This window comes from Notothenia coriiceps, unplaced genomic scaffold (assembly GCF_000735185.1).
Source record: "Notothenia coriiceps isolate Sejong01 unplaced genomic scaffold, NC01 NC01_scaffold00036395, whole genome shotgun sequence".
NCBI lineage: Eukaryota > Metazoa > Chordata > Actinopteri > Perciformes > Nototheniidae > Notothenia > Notothenia coriiceps.
The window spans coordinates 389,283-407,898 of record NW_011369096.1 but is presented as its reverse complement, the minus strand read 5'-3'; the positions used below and the strand labels follow the sequence as shown (position 1 = coordinate 407,898).

Here is an 18,616-nt window from a genome sequence, read left to right as displayed (position 1 = left end):
TATGCAAATCTGACAGTACAAGCGCTATTCAATCAAACCACGTGTAAGCTGGGAGAGCGAGATCGCAGTTCATTTCCTCATATTCCAAACGAGAAATTACGGTAGCAAATCACCCGGTTCTTTACGACCAGAACTATTTACCGGGATACAAACAGGAGGAACCAGGCATGGAGGGAGGTGGCAGAGACAGTGGGTGAAACTGGTAGGTATTCGCCTGTTTGGGGAGTTTATATATATATATATATTGCTCGCATAAAATCCCCGGGTTTTTTTGCTTTGTATGTCGGGGGCGGGAGATTCATGTGATTGGTTGTTGGTCGCGTTGCGCGCAAAAAATCCCCAAACTCTCAGACACGCCCAGCTCCAAGATTTTCAAGATTTTTTCAAAGCTGCTGTGTGGACGGGCCGTAACACCAATAAAAGTTAACTAATTAAATTAGTGGTAGACCCTTAATATTATACATTTTTCTCAATTTAGCAGAGTTTGGTGGTTTCTATTGAGAGTATAACAATGGCTGTAGTTCCCTATATAAGGGGAAAATATTTTGTATTCAGCGTACACTTAAACTGGTGTCAATGGGTTGGCTTTTCTTCCAAATTTCCAAATCATTTTTGCATCCATAGCAGTACATTGCTTAGCTTCTGACAGGTACTCCTGTCTATTTCTCCAAACTGGGGGTGTAACATTTAATGTAGGTACCCTATTTCAAAACATCTAAACTATCGTTGTTGATTGACACGTACACTAGGCAGTTACTCCAGTTATTACACATCAACAAAGTTGTTTGAAATGACCTAAATGAGACAAATAAATAAAAATGCATTCCAATAATTAGGATTTTTCTCTTTCATGTTAGGGTCCAAAGGGAGACTCTGTAATGGGACCCCCTGGACCCCAGGGGCCACCAGGAACCCCAGGGATTGGTTACGATGGGCGTCCAGGTGTTCCAGGACCCCCTGGACCTCCAGGACCTCCCGCACTTCCCGAACCATACAGGCCCAATAACCGTAAGCGGATTGTTCTATCTTTAAATATCCTGAATATTTCTAAACCACTCACTAGTATGGTACAACTATTTATGAGGTGACCTCATGCTAATGTCACTGTTGTTGTTGTCTCCTGGAGACCTTCTCCACTTAAGCTGTTCATTCGCCAAATCATTAACAATGTGTTATTTTAAAGCCGTCAGTATTCCTGGACCTCCCGGTCCTCCTGGCCAACCAGGAAGTCCGGCCCTCTCCTCTGGGGTAAGTGCCTTCACTGCAATAAGTGATTGGTGATAAGTGAATTCAAACAGTTGGTTGCAATTGATCATACTAAGTCTTAGATACATGTACCTGATCAAATGTTCCAGGCTGATGAGAACTTTCTGTTTATTTGTCTTCTACAGGTTACTGTGCTGAGGTCATATGAAACAATGGTAGCTACCGCCAGACGCCAGTCCGAGGGCACCCTCATCTACATCCTCGACAAAGCAGACCTCTATCTGAGAGTACGCGATGGACTGCGCCAAGTCATGGTACGGTCATCTTCTTTTGCCAAGGGAAATGCAACAATATAGATTGTTATATAATTTAACCACTGTGTTTAATACAATTAGGCTTTAAAGCTGCAATCCATCTTTGGCCACTAGGGGCTAAAAATGCAGTTAAGATTTCTAAAATTGCAGAAATATATATTGTGTTGTCTTTCATTCTCTTGCATTTTTCGGAATTGATATGTAATATTATTTAGTTTAAGGTTTTTTTTATTTTAAGTTATTTCATTCAAATGTAAATATTGCTTATTACTTTGTTTGTTTAACTTTTAAAACTTTCACTCATAAAAGGGTGTGCTTAATTGATGTGTTTATGTAAAAGTACTAATAGAGACGATATACAGTACCTTCATGTATTACAATTCAGATCAGGTGATTTATTCTTTGTGAGGTGAGATGTCAGAATCTGATGATCAGTTTTTGTCCCCTATCAGCTTGGAGATTACAACCCTTTCTTCAGAGATCTGGTAAGAGAAATAAAATAAACGTATTTGTTTTTTCTTTCTCCATCACTTTTTCTTATATTTGATTTCGTAACTAATACCTCTCATTTTCATTCAAAGGAGAACGAGGTGGCAGAGGTCCAGCCCCCCCCTGTGATCGTGTACCCCGACACCCAGGATCAGTCCCAGAACAACGGAGCGGGCCATTACTCCCATGGGGGTCCAGTCATACGACCCATTGAGCCCCCACCACAGCCACCTGTGAATCCCCGATACCCCCCACAGTATGATCCCAGATTCCCAGACCCGAGACAGACAGGTCACACAGACGGACGGTTCGTCCCCCACCAGACTGACAACAGATACTCTGTAACTCCAAGGAGACCCAGCCCCCCGATCCCGCAGCCTGCCGTCCCCGTGGAGCCCTCAGCATCAGGAGTGAGTACAGTGCCATCAGGAGACCACCAACACATATGTCAATGAGTTAATAATGGAAGTATCACGTTCGTTTAATGCAGGATAAATGAGTGTAAGCCGTCACCCTAAAAAACTTTCAGTTAATAAGTGATGATAATGTAGAACAGATATTTGACATGGAGGTTTTAATTGGTTGAGAAAAAGGCATATTTAAAGAAGAGAATAAAATCCCCACAAAAAGGTAATATGACAGAGAAGAAGCATCCGTTTCCTCTTCTGTTGTCATTGACCTTTGAACACCTGCTTTGTTTTCTCTCCTCTCACATCCAATTACTGCTTCTTTTGTCCTGCGTTCATATAGCCAGGATACATTTTACTAGGCAAATGTGTTTTGGAAAGAGTATGCTATTTCCTTAAATAGCTATGTAGAACTAGACAAAGGAAAGGGATTGGAGCCTAATTTGGATTATTTGTTGCTCATATTCAGTACTGATGTTTTACTGAAAATCAATATATGAAAGAATACTGATGGCAATCAAGCTAATGAAAGTTTTAGGTTGATACTTTGAAATGACCTAATAGGGACAACAATTCTAAATTACTTTATATCTTCAACATTCCTGTTGCTGCATTCATCTGTTACCTATCAACAATCTTATAAGCGGTATAGTTCTATTCTTACTTTAGATCGAGTAGGGGTCACACATTGTTGGAAAGTGAAACTCTTTAAGAACATTTGAATTTTAAAAACAAATCACCATTGGGTGCCGGATAGCTCAGTGGTTTCCGCTGCAATGAAAGCACTGTGAAAGTATTAGGCAATGGCAATGTCAATCCCTTTATCTCCCCATTTTAGCACTGCATCTTGTAAAAAAAAAGCACTCCGGCCCAAAAAATATGGTGATAATGTGCTGAGCAAGTGACCCTATACCAATGTGTAACAAGATTAGTTCATCCAGAGGCAGCTGTTTTACCAAAACCCTGTGTCTTCCTCCTCAGCTTCATATCATTGCCTTGAATGCCCCTCAAACTGGCAACATGCGAGGGATTCGTGGAGCCGACTTCCTGTGCTTCCAGCAGGCCCGTGCTGTGGGCCTGAAGGGAACCTTCAGAGCCTTCCTGTCCTCTAAGCTCCAGGACCTGTACACCATCGTCCGCAGGGCCGACCGCGACAACTTCTCCATCGTCAACCTCAAGGTGAGATTCTACTGCCGGAGGAGTGGTAACATTGCTTAAGGGCCAATCAGAAAGTGGCATTGTTCTGCTCATACAACATAGGGGCCGTTTCTCAATCTCGAGGATGCTGGTTTGGTAGTCGCGTACTTCCAAGTCACTTCCTTCAGAAACAAAGCAAGTATGCTTCCAAGCCACGGCTTCTCTCTAACGGTTTCAACATAAACAGTACCGAAAATAAATACCTCAAGATGTCTATCTAATTATGAACTTGCTTTACTTTCACGGAACAAATTTTTGGTGATAACAAACAAATGTAACAAAGTAACATATTTACCAACACATGTTCTAAGCCACTACATACTTACATTTAAATGTGTGCTGCGTCGGTTCAGCCATTCTCCGCAAGGGTTTTTGAAATTGGTCCGTGCGCAAAGCATTGTGGGGATTTTAAGGACCCGAAGTCTACCCATGTGCAGCCTTGAAATTTCCCCCAAACCAAGGATGCGGCCTCGGTGGAATCCCAAGTATCCTGGACATTGGAACGGTCCTGCTGCGCCACTTGATGACGTAGCATCCTTGAAATACAATAATATTGGAAGCCAGTATCCTCGAGATTGAGAAACGGCCAGAGTGTCTACACCGGCTGAACCCCACTGATAGACAGTTTTTCAAAATGTAAATCATATAGACCCTATCCCTGTGTTGACTTACGACTTTTTTTAATTAAATGTCCAATGAAAATTATTATTTTAATTCTGTAAGCTTATGGGCTAAAATTAAGGATATTCTATGAACCTTGCTGCTTTATGAATAAGAATTCATAGAGGAGAAATACAATTTAAAGCATTATATTCTCTTCCTTGCAGGACCAAGTGTTGTTCGACAATTGGGAGTCAATATTTGGTGACAACACGAACAAAATGAGGGAGAATGTACCGATCTATTCCTTCGATGGTAGAGACACTCTCAGAGACAGCGCATGGTAAGTTGTTTGATCATTTAGTTTAACATGAATTCAATACAGCATCCTGAGCTCCATCATGTAGTTGTTTTTAGCAGTAGTCTTTGTTTCCACTTTGTTGGTTATCTATATTTGGACTCATAGTGTATATTGAACATTTTGACCCAAGTGCTTGTTTTTGCTTATCTTTAGGCCAGAGAAAATGGTCTGGCATGGATCAAACAACAAAGGCCACCGGCAAACAGACCACTACTGTGAAACATGGCGGACGGGCGACCACGCCGTGTCTGGCCTGGCATCGTCACTACAGAGCAGACAGCTCCTGCAGCAGAGCTCCAGCAGCTGCTCCGGATCCTACATCGTCCTCTGCATCGAGAACGCCTTCACAACACACTCGAAAAAATAAATCCCGTCCATACCCCCTTTTATTTTCTTTGTTCTGGGCCCTAGTTAAACACAGATTTAATTCCAGAGAACACGCCTGGTGAGCATGTGGCGTCCAATGAACTGGCCCTGTGGCTCTTTGCCTGGCAGAGACGCTTCGCCTGCTCCTCCCCTCCACAAACGCCAAAGAGATGGGTCGAACAGGGGGGTGTTGGGCCTTTTTCTCTGGGACTTTGGCACATATTTTCTCCAAGGGGCGAAACGAGAGCGGAGAAGCTTCTCAAATTGTATCCATTTTTTTCAAATTCTGTATATTACATGTTTGTTGTTTGTGATTTTTTTTGTTTTTTAACGTTATCGTTGTTTTACCTTTGAGCTGTTTATAAAAATGCTATATCCATCCTGTTATTTTTTATTTTAGGTATTGACCATTTCCATATTTTCTCCAATTTCATTTTAGAATTGTGGGTTATGATGGGGAACAGCAAACTTTTAAAGACTATTTTAAAGAAGATAATAGATATTTATTTTTAAATGAAGTTATGTAAGGAAAAAAATGATTTGAAAAAAAAAAAAAGAAGCTAAATACCCTCTTTTATATTATACGCAGAACAGAACATTTAATTACTTTCAAAAGAGCTCCTGAAAAGAAACTGCCTTACCAGGACTGCTTTGCAAAACAAGTTCATATGGGAACCATCCTTTGTATTCCACACATATGAAAATATTGTGTTTTTTGCTCGGGTACATTCAGTTGCTTTCCCTTCACACCACATTTAAATGACCTTGTTGGACATGGACACTAATGTAATGAATAATCCCACATCCAGAGGGCTAGATTCCGTCTAGCTGAAATTGAGCCTTTTGAATCTGAAATTATTTTCCTTTTAAAAGCGACTAGTGAGTAAGCTGGAAATGATTAGTTTGCTGCTAATCTATCTGGAGTGATGATATGCTGTCCTGGGTTTTAGGGACAGAAAAAACGTCCGTTAAAGAGAGGTTTTAGCCTTGTATGCATTTCAGACACTAACCTGGCCGTAGAGCTCCTGAGGAACCTGTGGATATCGTCTTTTTATAACAAATTGTGCTGTACTGTTTCTCCCAGGCACTGAATAAAAGTCTTTTTCAACTACAACAATAATTTGATATCCTATAAATGTCTGTACAGTGTCTTAAATTCTGTAAACACCAAATGGCTCCATCTCAGGAGGAGAAGGCCTGTGGCCTTGATACGCTTCACCCTGCAGCCCTGATCGGCAGCTTTATGTCCCCCTCAATGAGGTGCTGCTGGTGGCATTGACTCTACTACAAATCAGTGACTCCAGTGGCTATGACAGGCGCTCAATACATCCTGGTCATTCATCATCTACTAACCATCACAGTTAAAAGGCAATGTGTGGAATCTTCAGAAAGCCCTTGCTATTATTAATGACATCTGTGGCTTTTAAATGAAGTGCAGTCAGCACCCTGACGCTCCAATCAAACACATGCTCATACTCCACAAGAAACCATTCTGGGCAATAGCTTAAGCAATAATGTGAACTAATGATAATCAGAATGACGTTACCATCTATAATGTTCCTAAAAAACATTATGGAACATCGGTTCCATGATACCAACTAGCTTGCCCTTTACAAATACATGTTTAGTAAACCTTAGGAAGCAACTGGTCACTTTTCTGACACCTCTTAAAGCTGTTGACAGGCTAACCTTAGCTTAGTTAACATTCTCTGCTTTTCATCGCTTTTGTCTATCTTTAGTCTTACAGATTTTCTTTGTAGTTTCATATTATTTTCTTGACATCAGCTTGTAAAGCCATTTCACAGACTAGCTAGGTAAGATATCCCCTCCAATAGTAATTTGCAAGCACAACATTAGCCTGCGAGCAAGCTAAGGTAAGCCAGCTAGCAAGATAGGGTTGGCCAGCAAGTTGCGACATGGCTAGTCTAAATTGATCTGCATTGGTTACTTTTTATTGATAGCGGAGAAAGAAAATGGCTAGCGGCAAGCTAGCTAATTTACCAGTCTGATAAGCCCAAAGAGTACGGATGAATTAGCCAACGTTATCCACTGCTCTCCGCTGCATTAGCTACTCCCAGGGGAACAGAAATGGGCAATACACTCTCACGCCATAATCGTCCAGGAGCGACGTTTGGTCAGGGTCCCGTGGCGTGTAGTTGTGACGCTCCTATGCTCCTTCAGCTTCATAAAGGGACGCAAATAGCTTTCAACTGATTGCAATGTATTCCCATCTGGGGCGGGATTTGACGCTCATGGAAGCACGGCATTCGTTTGTGTCGGCTGCCCTTAAAGGCAATGTGAGCGTCCATTCCCATTGGATAACGGAGAATTGTACACCCGGAAGTAAGTATTCCCCTTACTGTCGATTGATTTTACAATGATATCTGCACTACTCATCGACTGAAAAACACCAGATTATCCTTGTTAATTACACAACATTGATTGGTTTAAATTGTGTGCAATGCTTTTGTATTTTTCCCCTTCGATTCGGAGAAACAAATATTTTTTCGGAGTAAAGGATGGCAGAAGACACTACACTACCCAGAANAACTGTCGAATGATCTTACTGATGTTGCTGATGTATGGAAGCCCTGAGAGGCAAAACAAATATTATGATGATCGTTTTCTGACTAATCTTAAATCAGTTAATTGTATCCCTAATCTTCTCGCTCAGTGCTCCTCCGTATTTATGATGTTTTTATTAAAAAAATATTATTTTTAGGGCCGGGACTTTAACGCGTTGATTAAGATTAATTAATTACACAAAAATTAACGCGTTAAAAAAATTAACGCATTTTAATCGCACTTATTTTTGCACCGCGGAACGTTTCTCACTGGATGAGTTTCAGGGGTACCGATTATACTGGAGCACCAACTAACGTTCATTACTTCAGACAACAACAAACCACAGTGAACAATAGTCAAACGTGAACGAAGAAGCTGATGAGACCGCTTTGGTTGGCCCCGTGGATGGGACATTTTGTTTTAAAAACGGACGGAGGGAAGAGTCGATAAGAGCACAGTTGTTTGCAAATTATGCAAAAAGGAATTCGCATANACATACATATATATACTAGGGCCGGGACTTTAACGCGTTGATTAAGATTAATTAATTACACAAAAATTAACGCGTTAAAAAAATTAACGCATTTTAATCCGATTAAAATGCGTTAATTTTTTTAACGCGTTAATTTTTGTGTAATTAATTAATCTTAATCAACGCGTTAAAGTCCCGGCCCTAGTATATATATGTATGTATATATATGTACAACAATAATAAGCGCTGCTTGGCAACCGTGTGTGGTGGCAAAGTACATACACATTTTGACTAGAGAGATTTAGTTTTGCTGGTATTCAACATATTTTACCAGTCATAGTCCGGTAATTATTTACACTCTAAGAAGAGTCCTACACAGCAGACATGGCGTCAAAAAGGAGTAATGTGTGGAAATATTTCGACCAGGTTAGTGAGTGCGGTGTAGAGGTCAAACTATGCCAAATTAAACTTATGCATGATGCACTTATACTTATACCTTGCTATACCCGCAACCTCCGTTCCAGCTGAGAGAGTCTTCTCTACAGCTTGGCTGATTGTGAATCGCACATGAAAGCTATAGTCCTATAGCTGTCAAACTGTGATCACCAGTTCAATACATTTGACAAATTCGACTTGATTTCTACACTTATTTGAACATGTATTTATTTATTTCCAAAAATTGGGTAAAAAAAAAAGTTTAAAAAAAATTGAAACATTTTTTTTTTTAAAGGATATGTACATTTCGGTTAACCGGTTGACTGTTTTTTGGGGGGTCGAATATTCGAATATACATTTGCTTTCAAATTCCCATCCCTATTAGTAACCCACATGATTGACAATGTCCCAAGCTATTGTAGCATCCAGCCCTCTAATAAAGAAAGCTTCTTTAATTCGAGGAGCAGAATTGGTGGAATTGTAAAAAAATATTGTATGTATTTGATCAGTCTGCTGTGAGGAAACAAAACAAATTCCCAAAACATTACCTGGTGCATTCTTAAAGTGTGGTTTCATCCGGGCTTTAAAAATGTGGACAACAATTAGAAATATATAATTCTTTACCACAGTTTGAATTGAATAAAAAAGTGGTTTCCGTGAATGTCTGTTGCAGCCTCAAGGACTAGTCTAACTCCTTATTTAAAATGATGGTCCAGTGTATCCCAAGTTAAAGGAACCTTGATGCTCCTTTCATCTGGAGAACTCAAACGGCACTTATCATGGCTAGCACAAATACTTCTAGATCCTTCCACTTCAGTAGGAACCTTCCTAAGCGAAAAAAGACGAGCGCACCGCAAGCAGGTTTTGCCTTAATGTTTGACAATGTGCTTTTTCTTTTTCAGGAGCTTTTCCCTGCCAACAAGCGCAGTTGCGAGTACTTCTCCAAGTACTTCTCCGACGTCGGCCTGAAGGAGCTTGCGGACCATGCCAGAAACCAGCAGTCCATTGGTGCTCGCAAGGAGCTTCAGAAGGAGCTTGAGGAGCAGATGTCACGCGGTGACCCCCTCAAAGATGTAAGCCTCATTCAATTTTCCACTAACCAAGTCCCACTTTGTTTACCGACCCCTGAGGATGCAGTTGATCAATGAAAAGTTCTGGAAATCCTCTCAACCCTCTGTGTCCTCCAAGTGTTCCTCAGTCTTATGCAGCATAAGCTGTCCGCAGTTTCCACATTTTCTCCAATAGCATGCGTTCCATCTCTGGACTCGTTTCTTGCAGATCATCCTCTACGTCCGAGAGGAAATCAAGAAGAACAACATCTCCGAGCAGACGATGATTGGGCTGATTTGGGCAAGTGTAATGAGCTCTGTGGAGTGGAACAAGAAGGAGGAGCTGGTCACGGAACAAGCCATCAAACTCTTAAAGGTGACAACTTTGATACAAAAATGATTAATACAATCTAGGCTGCTGTAAGATTTTAATTTAGCAGAGAAGATAATTGTCTAACTTAACCACATTGTTACCCCGCTCAAAGAGAAAGAACTCATCAAATTAGATTTCGGTTTCTAATTTTTATTCTCCCCCATTTTACTTACTCAGCAATACAGCCCACTGTTGAAGGCGTTTACCTCCCAGGGCCTCTCTGAGCTCACCCTCCTGCTGAAGATCCAGGAGTACTGCTACGACAACATCCACTTCATGAACTCTTTCCAGAAAATTGTTGTTCTGCTCTACAAAGGTAAGCTCCTTTTTTCCATCTTTGCCTTTTGTAGGAAAAGTTAAGTTTGATAGTGTGAAGCCAGATGGCTACGGATTAGATCCAAAAGTTTGTCTTGATGGATGTTGTCATCCTGCCTGGAGACCACCTGGGCAAATATTTGTGTTTTTGGCATCATGGATTGTAATTTCTTCTTTTTCTTCAAACAGCGGATGTCTTGAGTGAGGAGGCAATTCTAAAGTGGTACAACGATGCCCACACTGCTAAAGGAAAAAGCGTTTTCCTTGAGCAGATGAAAAAGTTTGTCGAATGGCTCAAGAACGCAGAGGAAGGTAAGCACCTCAAGGTCTTTTTCCTACCTTGCAGCGATGAATGGTTTTTTACTGGTATCCAACCTGGAAGTTAGCTTAACAATGTTTCCATCTACTAGTGGCAATGGGATTTTCATTGGATTTTGGAAAATGATAAAAAAATGTTTGGCAAACATACGTTTTGAACAGACATACGGCATGATCTCCACATAGTAGCACCACTTTACAAAAGTTGAAGCATAAATGCCACCACTCGAAGAAAGAAACTAGCGTTTGGCTATAAACAAACTACATCACGGTCACATGACTAAGCTAAAGGTTAAGGTTTAAGCTAAATGGTCGGCGTGAGGCCGTTAAGTAGTCTCATTTAGCCATTTGTATGCCAGCTTCAGCTACGAGTGGTGTGTTTACTGGCAAATTGTCGTAGAATAACGTGAAAATATCGTTAGCTTGTATTAAAGATGGACCTTATTTCTGGAATGTAACATAAAACCTATTTAAAAAAACAATGTCTTTGAGACATTGGAGGCTGGTAGTGCTAAAATGCTAACTCATTTCTGGGTTTAAGATGTGGAACTCATTCCTGCGCCACTCTATTTGCACCTTCTTTCTGATCCATATCTAAGGGTTGATGGTTATTGTGAGTCATTGTTTTAATCTCGTGCTAACTTTTTTTTCTTCTTTATTCTTCAGAGTCCGAGTCTGAGGAAGAGGAGACAGACTGATGACCTCTGGCTAAAACTACCATCTTGATTTGTATTTTTACATTATCATAGCAGCAGATGCAGTAGACTTATTGCAGAAGTCTTGTCTGTATTTAGTCTTTTCCTTCTTTATTAAATCCCTACCTCCTAATATCTAGTTCAACTGTAATGTAAGGGCTTTATTATTGTTTTCATTTTTTTCCTGTCTCAATCAATACTCTTTAAATTCCTTCAGGAGCCGTGCCGCATTTCGCTAAATTAATCAAAACCCCTTTCCTGTGACAAAAGGGGACTTGTTTTTTTGGACACAGACGGTTCCCTCTAAAATGAGCCAGTTTGGATGCATATTTCACAGCTATTGTCTTTAGTCATGGAACTCTTACTAGCCAGAGGTCCATCTGTGTAGCCCTGATATTTGAGTCCTCTGAGGCAAACTGTTTTTGTAACCTCACTCTACATTATACTGCCAATTATGTGACTTTTCCCCGGCAGTTTTTAGATTCTGTCTTCCCTTAATGGTGATGGAGGTGTGCCATGTTTAAAAAGCAATGGTCACTGTTGCAATGCCCCATAATATGATCTTCAATTTTGTTTTATACATCTTGTGTAACAACCATGCAAGCATTGTATTTGTTTGTTTACCTTTACCATACAGTTTGACTTTTTAAATAAAGGGGAATTAATGGTTTTCATTACTGCTGGATATATTCTCACATTCACACCAAATTAGAGCATGACAGAAATATTATCAGCAATTAGAAGACATTTGAATAATATTTAAGTCGTATTCACACGGCTAATGGTATGAAAAGGTTATTGTAGAAATTTAGAAAAATCCATCTGTTTGATTTTCCGATCTCCTCTAGCCTCAGCCTAATCAAGAAAGGCAGCCTAGCATGCGTGACCTGAGGTGCAAACAACAATCTCATTCACCCCACTTCTATCCCACTTTAAATGGTAATTATGGCGCAGTCAAGCATGCAAAAACCGGAGTGAGATGGTGATTCAAGATGTTATGAAAACGCAGGTCCGTGCACATTCATTATGACGAGTCATTTTACATAGTCCTAGAAACAGCCCGCCTTGTTACTGACTTGCTGCTGAACTAATTCTGAGTGAAATGTATCTTGTGCGTCGGGCAGCTCAAGTTGTTGGGAAACTTGTATTTCTCCAACCAACGACAGAAAAAACATCCACACGTATTAACTTTTTTTTCCCCTACTGGAGCCAATATATAATTCCCTGAAAACATCCATTCATTCTTGAGCATTCGTTTGCATTTTCTTAAGAAAAATTATTCAGTTCGGTAGCAGCCGTCATTCATTCATTTACCCGTGAATGTGTGAAAAGAGTGGTTGTGGTAAGAAGTATAATGGGTAGGTAAAGGGGAAGCTGGAAGACCTTTGTTACATTGCCACAAGTGTCTCTACAATGGCCTTGCTCCATAGATTGCGTAATACAGTTCAAGTCGGCATGCATATCACCAATGAATAAACCGTAGAGTACATAAACAATATTGACTGATTACCAGTTTCCCTCAGTACCAACAGATGGCAGTAAACCCTTTAGAGCTGCGTCCTCCTTCCATTTAGCCTCCCACAGTTTAAAAGAGTCAAGCTCAAATGGAAAAAACCATTTTGAAGAAACCAGACTAGAAAGTATCACATGCAGGCACAACTACAAAGTATCCCGACACCAGTGTTTTCTTCGGAGGATTTGTTTCCCTTTTGGTTTTTATTTAGTCACTCTGAAAAACATGAAACAATGAGAGTGACATGCGGGAAGGGAGGGAACATGGCTGCTTTTAAGATTACGCTGTGTGTATTCGTGTGTGTAGCTCTGAATGGCAATGATGCTCCCCCATCTCCTTGTTGTGAAAAGTGCTGGCGATGCCATCTTGGTGGGATTATCTGCCTGTCACCAGTGCCTCCACACAGTGATCTCCACCCTTTGCTCTTCATTTTTTGTACAGGCACCGTGTTGAAAATAGACACTGTGCCCCTGACATGTTTGTTTGTTTTGCCCCCGTTTCTAAGAAAGCAGCTGGATATAAAGCAGGTGTCCCCAGGCTTAGCTTTTTCACAGACGTTCCTCCAGAGTATTTTCGTATTCATTTATTTCCAATGACATCAAAATTGTCAGAGGAAAAATAAAAAGAACATTTTTATTTTTGGAAATGTCTGCCTCGCTTTGACTTCCTGCTTGACTTTAGTAGACCAGAACACTGTGCCAGGGGAGTTTTGGGGAGCAATTATTCTGGATTTCACACTGCGGCTTTGGTCAGTAAACATGACTCAGACTGCAATGCACAACTCATCTGAATAATGCTGTCAGAAAACAGAGGGAGACGGGGCAACAGTGCTTTGAATGGAAAAAGAGACTTGCGATGATTACTCGCTTCATGACAAAAAAAATGCAAACAGAGCGGTTGATCACAAAAGATGCCCTGTTTTTCGTTTATGGCTAAATGAAAGAGATATCTGTTTGCTTTGCATTTCAAGCAGCATTTTGTTGAAGGCCAGTTTCTTTTTGTTTTTCTTTTGTGTTCATGGGAGACCACTCTAATGCTTGGCTTAGCATCCAGGTGAAATATGGAAATGAGGATCAACATGTTGACTCACTAAATGCTGCAAATACTGTATGTCCCTGGATCAACTCCTGCCAAACATCTGAGCGCAGTACAGCCTCAGTCAAAACCTCAATGTAGTCATACTACGGTCAACTGAGCACCTCTCTGACAGGAAATAGCTGCTAAGCTCTTAAAACCAAGCGGCCTGATTTATTTGTATTTTTTTTGGGCTCTAGACTGACAGCCTCTGAAAACTGCCACCCTCACCAGCTTGTCTCCTGGACCCAGGTAGCTGCCTTTTTGTATTGTTGTGGCCTTGAAACATTATTCTCATGGTTATCATTTATCAGAGGCAGCTCCAAAACTAAGATTATAAACCTTTTTAGAATATTAGTTTTGTGTATTAGTGAAAGTTTATTGGAAAATAATGATCTTTTGGGTTACCAAAGTGAACTGAATCACTTCTAGAAATGAATTTTCTTTTTTTAGGTAATCTTGACATTTTAACACTTGCCTGAAAACAATCACCAGAACAAAAAAGCTCATGTAATGAACGACTACATCCAGGTCACCCCCACTAAGCTAAAGGAGGACTATTGCTAGCAACTGCCTTATTTTATTTTTTTAGAGGCGTAAAAGCTTCAGACATTCACCAGCTGATGTTTTTATGTCGTAGAACAAAATGTGAGAATCTCTTAAGCGTCTATTAACCACAGAATGTATTTCATCTAACCAAAAGTCTATTAAAAAAACCTTTAACTATGAGACTAGGGAACCGGAAGTGCTTACATGCTAACTTATTTCCGGGTTTTGGGAATCATTTCTTCAACACTCCACAAACAATGGCTGCTCCATGACTCGAAGCACTATACTGGCCGTTTCTCAATGTCGAATAAAGCCGCTCCAGAGCCACTATTTCAAGCATACTACGTCATCAAGTGGCGCCGAATCACTGTTTAAATGCCCAGCATACATGTGCTACCAAGCAAGCCTCCTCAACATTGAGAAACGGCCCCAGTGTTTGTGTTTAATCTCTGTATACCTTTTAAAGGTTGAGGTTATAGTAAGACATGCTTAGGTAACTATCTAATGTACATGCAGTGTAGTAGATAGGGCCCAGGTTTGTGTTTTTTAGTTGAGTTTTTTCATCTGAATTTTCAGGCAATGCTGGCATGATAGATTTTAATCAAATTTTTGGAATAACCTGCTGTGTTCCAATCTGGATGCAACCAGGCAAAAAAGCAATGTGAAAACAACACATATTGAGCATAAAGGAGATGTAGGAGACATATAGATGCATGCAGCTGTGTGTTTTAATACATTGCAAAAGTTAATATTTATTGCAAATACCTCACCTGAGATAGATTTGATTTGATCAGAAATATAGAAAACATTCAATAAAATCCTACCAAACATGAAGAATATTGACCTTTTTCATAAAATTCAAAACCACCCCAAATGATTTTATCTTTGCTATGCTTTTTGTCTATCAATTTTCTGTCTAAAAAAACCTCTCTGGTCCTGGTAATGCCAAATCTATATTTCTCTTAAAAGGAAATCGACAGGAATCCGAACAGTCAGTGAAAGACAATTTCATGACCCAACTTTGGCTTTTGTGCTCCTCTAATAGGTTGTCCCAATGCTATTCAAACTGATAGAGATGAAGCAGGAAAATTGCTTTTCTATTCTTTAAAAAAATCAAACAAGACAGCTTAACCAACAGTGGAATAATAAAAGGTGAGCACTGCAAAATTGGTTGAAAGAATGAAAACGTGCAAGTTGTGCAGACAGGGTTCATTGAACTGGTGCCCACCCCCACAGCCTCAAATAAGAGCATCTTGGCCCCCTTAAAGCCGCTCTCCCGGCTTATGTGGACCACACCGAGTGTGTGTAATGGCCTGCTGGTGGGAGCCAAGGGATTTAGCAGCTAGACTTGAGTCAACACTGAGGCTCATCGCAAACATCATTACTTTCTCCTGGCTTGTCATTTTCCCTCTTCGGTGGCCCAGGTTTGAGAGCTGTGTACAAAAGATTGGGAGCAAAAGGAATGGATGGCCTGCTTTGATAAAGAATGATTGACTTGAGGGCTGCTGTTTACTGTGAACGTGCTCGTCTCCGGAATCCGTATCCACTGGAAAAAGCTCTTAAGGGCATCTCGAGGAGCATTTCTGTCTCACCTTCGCCATCTATCATCGATTACTCAAGAGCTTACTAATGATTCATACATCTCATCATTGTCATCAAGGCTACAAGGCCACTGTTGCAGGTACAGTAAGTGCAGATTGAGATGCGCATGAAGGGAATGGGAAGGAGTGGGCACTTTGATGGAACCCTCATGGGAACACCATAGTTACATCACAACACTTTGGCTGTGACAAACTGCTCTGATAACTTGCAAATGGAATGAAAGTTTGCATCTCCAGAATGTTTTTAACGAGTCTCCCTGGAGTATGGCATAATGACTGTGTGTGTGTGTGTCGCCCGTTTATGCACCAGTGGCTCTAGGGACTCAGACAGGCTGTGGAAAGACATGAGAAAGCCTCTACAAAACTGTTTGTTTTTGCAAGGAATGGCAGAGTAGGCATGGGAGGGGGAATCCACTTAATATTAAATACAGAAACTACTTTTTTGTTTATCAGAAATGTAGAAAATATTCAATAAAACCAATCCAAACATGAAGAATATTGACTTTTTCGAAACTGTAATTAGCAAAGCCCCTCGAGGGAGAGATAAGGTACCAGGGAAAGCTCTCCACTCACTTTCCTTTGAAGGTTCCGAGTTTTGTTCACTGTACATTCAAATATTTTAATTTCTTTGACTGTTCATATTTATAAAAAAATATTTCTCCTCAATACAAATTTGATGGCAATAACTCTCCAAAGGAGAATCACTCACATGTCATCACAAGGTCATTTCTCTTTTTTCATTTTACTACGCTAAAGGTACTTCTTTATTTATTATCACCCATTAAGGCAGGGGAAAAATCAATGATTGTTCAAAAGAAAAGTTAAAATAAAACAGATTTAGATGTAGTATGCTGGTACACAACCCAACAGGGATTGTTTGATCCTGCTTAATTTTAGTAGGGATATCATAAGTTTTTAAGGATATATTACAAATCATTTATACATTTAAAACGTGGTCTGAAAGAGCAGCGGACTTCATGTTTTTTTCATTATGACCATCTGTCACTGGAAACTATCCTAAAATCTAAGTTTGATTTTCTAATTTTAACAATGTGATCACATGATCCCTTCCGATATTATTGCAGATCTGCTGTAAATTAGCAGGAGGATCTTGATCAGCATTATTACAATGCCACATTCTCAACAATGTAACGACATGACTCCCAATATTAATTGAAATACTTTTATCGATTTAGGAAATAGCTGTAGACCTATCATGTATTGAATTCAATTGACATGCATCCGCTAAGAAAAATTGTCAGTTTTTACCGTTTGAAATACGTAGCAACGTCAGGAAGGCGGAGCTTTTTGATTACAGATTTGAAAATATCGTTGCTTGCTTTAAAAGTAGCACAATTCATTATGTCAAACCTTGGAAAGTGTCTAGATATCCCTGCCCTAATGCTAAAGTAACTGGCAACTGAATATGTTTTGCTGTTTGATTTATGTCTGGACCGCTGCGTAAAAAGGAGGGTTTCTGCCCGTTACTTCTCCGCGGTTTTCTTGTCGCTCATGTCTTGTCAGTTCGAAAAGCAAACTGCACGCAGTTTCAGCCAAACTGTATGCAGTTAAATCGACCGAACTTCTTTCTGCAGATGTAAACGTCCTTAACAACGGTCAATAAATCCATGACAGCGGTCTGTACTACTGCAGAGCTCTCTAGGGCTCTGTAGTACTACTGGACTTAACAACGTGTCACATGTTCTGAATTGACCAATCAGAATTGAGTATTCAACTAAACCATGTAATAAAAAGTTTATAACACCTCTGCTTTATGCATTTTGAGGCTGTTAATTAGTGATGGGCATTTCGAATCCCTTCGGGGACACAAATCTTTTGATTCAGTTCACTTTAAAGATTCGTTCACTGATTCGTTCACCGGTTCGCGAACGACTTCTGGTGATTTGCACGTTCGCGAACGATTCGTCTTTGTACTTAATTCGTTCAGTGAGTCTTCACTACTGCCGAAGTCCGTACAAGAAGTTTGCTGGCGTAAAATGTATGATATTAAAACACATTTTACACCTCACCTTGTTGCCCCATGAATTATGCTTAAGAAATATAATTGGCCATTGTTAAATCTCATAAATGTGTGCCTGACTATACCATGTATTACAGCAGGCTAGCACGTTATACTTTCAAACCCATGCACGTACTATGTTCACATCGCATAAACACCATTTCCCAACGTGCATTGCGGCTAAACCATCGAATCACCGAGCTGAGGACCTTGCCTACGCCGTCTTCTGGTATTTTTTATGACTGATGTATTTTGTTATACACACATTCCTTCACATTTAAATTTAAATTTACATTAAAGTATTTTGTGAGGCCTTCTAAAATGTTATTAAATATAACTACGGTTCTAGTTGAAGAGTTTGTAAATTAACATGAACCGAAGCTGTTGCCTGGCAACGCAATCGCACAACGTCACGTCCGTTAATTCCACATCCACACACATGGATTAACATCAATTTAATACATTAATGTAGCCTTTGTTTCTGCTAAAAGAGGTGTCGACCAGCTGGGCCAACAAGAAAATTGNTGTATTTGAGTGAGTTAAGGCATTAGTTTGCTTCATTAGAGGGTCTTAATGAAGAAGTGTTCTCCAGTGCCTTTTGTCAGCTTTAAGGTATTATTAAGGTAGGGTTAATGTTGCTCGAGATACACTTTTTGTTATGTTCCATGGAATGCTCTTAACGTCCCGATAGCAATGA

The 18,616-nt window shown here is 40.1% G+C and overlaps 2 protein-coding genes across 2 annotated transcripts in view; both read left to right on the top strand.

The window, feature by feature from the left end:
* The window catches only part of col18a1a (collagen type XVIII alpha 1 chain a), a 92,916-nt gene extending 86,862 nt beyond the window's left edge, over positions 1–6,054 (top strand). Inside the window, exons 34-41 of the mRNA XM_010792234.1 lie at positions 858–1,008; positions 1,184–1,248; positions 1,392–1,520; positions 1,973–2,005; positions 2,102–2,419; positions 3,398–3,595; positions 4,441–4,556; positions 4,728–6,054. Of these exons, the coding sequence (XP_010790536.1) occupies positions 858–1,008; positions 1,184–1,248; positions 1,392–1,520; positions 1,973–2,005; positions 2,102–2,419; positions 3,398–3,595; positions 4,441–4,556; positions 4,728–4,941 (1,224 nt within the window). The 3' untranslated portion in view covers positions 4,942–6,054. The remainder of the gene's footprint in view (positions 1–857; positions 1,009–1,183; positions 1,249–1,391; positions 1,521–1,972; positions 2,006–2,101; positions 2,420–3,397; positions 3,596–4,440; positions 4,557–4,727) is intronic.
* Positions 6,055–9,176: 3,122 nt separating this feature from the next.
* LOC104963614 (basic leucine zipper and W2 domain-containing protein 1-A-like) lies at positions 9,177–11,832 on the top strand. The gene is made up of 5 exons (XM_010792222.1): positions 9,177–9,485; positions 9,691–9,837; positions 10,012–10,150; positions 10,339–10,461; positions 11,134–11,832. Exons 1-5 carry the CDS (start codon positions 9,192–9,194, stop codon positions 11,163–11,165), a joined length of 735 nt encoding a protein of 244 aa, XP_010790524.1. The 5' UTR covers positions 9,177–9,191; the 3' UTR covers positions 11,166–11,832.
* Positions 11,833–18,616: the final 6,784 nt, after the last annotated feature.